The sequence below is a fragment of the Nicotiana tabacum genome, chromosome 23, assembly GCF_000715075.1.
Source record: "Nicotiana tabacum cultivar K326 chromosome 23, ASM71507v2, whole genome shotgun sequence".
NCBI lineage: Eukaryota > Viridiplantae > Streptophyta > Magnoliopsida > Solanales > Solanaceae > Nicotiana > Nicotiana tabacum.
In genome coordinates, this window is record NC_134102.1 from 121363104 (window position 1) to 121366706 (window position 3603).

The following is a 3603-nucleotide window of genomic DNA, read 5'->3' on the forward strand; positions in this document are numbered from 1 at the left end:
TAGTATTGACAGTACCTCCCTTTAGTAGAAATGCCATGGCAGTTTTGGAATGACTATCCAAATAGGGATAATGGGATTATCATCATTTGGATTGAAATTGGGTGTCCAAGCTTGTAATTCCATTCTTTGACCTTGGATGTACATGAATGTTTTTGTCCAAACAATAGTGTGATCATACTCATTGTCTAAGTCAATGTAGACAGTTCTTGCATTGAAATGAGTTATTTTAACTCCTCCTCGGAGTTTTATTTGTGTTATGAAGCTTCTCCTTATTTGTTCCATTCTAGGCATTGTGTTAAGGAATTTGTCAATAATTGTGTATTGGCATCTGTTAGCTAGTGTGACCATGTAATCTGCCATGGTGAAGATAACAGCTGGTTGGCCCTATTTTGTGGTTATTCTGGGAGGTGTGAACTCTATTGGGGCTATCTCTGCAGCTTGTCTAGCTCTTAACTTTGTAGCTAGTGATTGAGTGATAGTAGTAGATGTGGGAGCAAGGTAGTTAGTTGGTTTATTTGGCTGGGCAGTCGTAGTTAGAGGATTGGGAAGGGTATCTGTTTTAGTCTGGTGAGGTTGGTTATTTTGGTTATAAGTTGTTGGTGGTTTGGAGGTGTTAGAGTGTTTTGGTTGATCTAAGGCAGAGGTTGCTTAGAGTTGTTCTTTGGCTTGAGAGGTTGTGTCTTTTGGCAGAAGGCTAGGATTGGTGGTGTTCTAGAGTTGACTTGTAGTTAATATTTAATTCTGGAGTTGGTATCTGTGGGAGTTGAGGTTGTGATTGAGCACCTATATTCCTAGTTAAGGACTGGTTTTTTGTGGACAAAAGAGCTGCAGAGATAGTACCTCAGTGTGCTAATCCTATAGATGAAGGGATTAGATGCAATTGACCAGACGATTTTGATTCAAATGCCTTCTCCTTAACTATAGGGACCTGCTTGATTGATCCCTGCCCAGTTGAAAGTGCAGGAACACTCTGGTCATGCAGCAACCCACTAGAAATGACAGCAGTTGGTCGAGCACCATTGTTCCGAACATGTGATGTAAATTGGACATTCCGAGGACTTTCAGCAACCTGTATTGGAGCTTTTCCATTCAATTGGACCACCTCTTCATTGGTAAAATTGGTTGAGGCATTTTGTCGAACAACTTTGTTGGAAAATATTAGCAGATAAATATTTTTTGGAAGTTGGGGAAGTTAGATCGAGGAATTATAGCTTTGATTACTCAAGGATATTATCCAAATGTGCAGAACCTATTTCCTATTGGATTAGGTCTATGTCGATACCTTTATCGTCTGCTCCATATGACTTGGTGTCGAGATCGATTTAGGAATGCATGGAACTCTCAGTTCTCACTGTCAAAATCTCTAATGATTTGTTGGGAGGAAGCGTATGGAGTGTGGAATGAGATCTAGTGTCCTGTGTATATGAAATTGGTCTAGTGTTGATCTGGGCTTCGATTGAGGATTCCAAGCGATTTGCTGCAATAGTAAACCCATCACCCTTTTGTAAAATTGTAGCTTTACGTTTGGAATTTTGGAACGGAACCAACTAGGGTTATGCGTAGTGGTAATGGGGTTCGTTTGGGACAAATCTGAGCGAATAGTTGCAGCCCACCAGCTGATGGTGCGGGACAAGGGAAGAACAAAGATGTTGGCATTGTTCAATCATATGGCCTTATTCAACCACATGACCCTTTCCGCTACTGCTGCCCAGCTGCCTCGTGTGAGGCCGCGTGAATCATCATTTGTCGATGCCAAGTTGAACGCCAAAGACGTGCGCATCATGGTGGAAACAGGTGCGACACATATTTTTGTGAAGGAGTAACGGGCTAGGGATGTTTGACTTGTCTTTGTATCCAGTGACACACTGTGGAAGACCGTCAATGCCCTTCCCACTACTGTTGATGGCTTTGGTCCTAAAGTGCACCTTACCTTAGGAGGCTGGCAGGGATTGACGGACTTCACCGTTGCCCCTATGGATGTATTTGATATCATATTGGGGCTGGACTTTTGGTACGAGATCAACGTGTTTATCTCGCCGCGTCTCAACCAGCTTCATATAAGCGATCCCGGAGTCTCGTGCGTTGTGCCCCTTGTTCTGGTGCCACAAAATGGAATGAATCTGTCCGCGATGCAACTTGTGAAAGGTTTCAAGAAAGGGGAACCTACATTTCTTGAAACCTTAACAGGAATCATTGAGAACTCCCTTGAGGCAGCAGTATTGCCTCCCTGCATTGAACAAGTCCTTGACAATAATAAGGATGTGATGCTTGAAGATCTTCCCAAGCAGTTGCCACCGTGCAGGGAAATTAATCATCAGATCGAACTTGTTCCAGGGGCAAAGCCACTTTCCATGTCGCCTTATTGCATGGCGCCCCAGAATTAGAAGAATTGACGAAGCAACTTAAGGAGTTGCTAGATGCTAGCCACATCTGCCCATCCAAGGCACCTTTCGGAGCTCCTGTCTTATTTCAGAAAAAGAAGGAGGGTACCACGCGCTTGTGTATTGATTACCGGGCCCTTAACAAGGTCATGGTGAAAAACAAGTACCCCATTACTCTGATTGCCGATTTATTTGATCGCTTGGGACAAGCCAAGGTATTTACTAAGATGGATCTGAGGAAAGGCTACTATCAAGTACGGATCGCCGACGCAGATGAGCCCAAAACAACTTGTGTTACACGCTATGGGGATTTTGAATGGTTGGTAATGCCATTAGGGTTGACCAACGCTCCTGTAACATTCTGCACATTGATGAACAAATTGTTCCATCCCTTTTTGGATCAGTTTGTTGTCATCTATTTAGATGACATTGTGGTTTAAACGACAACATGGAAGACCATGTGGAGCACCTACGCAAGGTGTTCATGGTATTAAGGGAGAACGACCTGTGCGTGAAGCATGAGAAATGCAGCTTTGCACAACCCATAGTACAGTTCGCCAGGCATACCATCAGCTATGGGGAAATCTGGATGGATAACGACAAGGTGGAAGCTATCCAGAATTGGGAAGCTCCGACGAAGGTGCCGGAACTTCAGTCCTTCCTAGGCTTAGCCAACTATTATCGGAGATTCATCTTCGGTTATTCAGCTATTGCAGCCCCACTCACCGACTCGCCAAAGAAGGAGCGCGAGTGGAAAAGGAGCGACATATGTTAGGAGGTATTTGAGAAACTGAAGGCAACGATCACCAAAGAACCCGTATTGGCCCTGCCCGATTTCTCCAAAGTTATTGAAGTTCAGACTGATGCATCTGACTTTGCTATAGGAGGCGTACTGATGCAAGAGGGCCATCCTATAGCATTCAAGAGTCGAAAGTTGAATGACGCTAAGAGGCTTTACACTGTCCAGGAGAAAGAGATGACGACCGTAGTCCACTACCTAAGGACATGGCATCACTACTTATTGGGGGGTCACTTTGTTGTCAAAACTGACAACGTTGCAACTAGCCACTTCCAGACCGAGAAGAATCTATCCATCAAGCAGGCCCATTGGCAAGATTTCCTGGCGGAGTTCGACTACACCCTGGAATACAAACCAGGGAAAGCTAATATGGTAGCCGACACTTTAAGTCACAAAGTTGTGCTGGCAACCATTGTTAGCTCA

At 44.2% G+C, this 3603-nt stretch overlaps 1 protein-coding gene across 1 annotated transcript; it reads left to right on the top strand.

The window, feature by feature from the left end:
• The first annotated feature begins 2829 nt into the window (after positions 1-2829).
• LOC142177360 (putative mitochondrial protein AtMg00860) lies at positions 2830-3156 on the top strand. The gene has a single exon (XM_075245836.1). It carries the CDS (start codon positions 2830-2832, stop codon positions 3154-3156), a length of 327 nt encoding a protein of 108 aa, XP_075101937.1.
• The last annotated feature ends 447 nt before the right edge of the window (positions 3157-3603 follow it).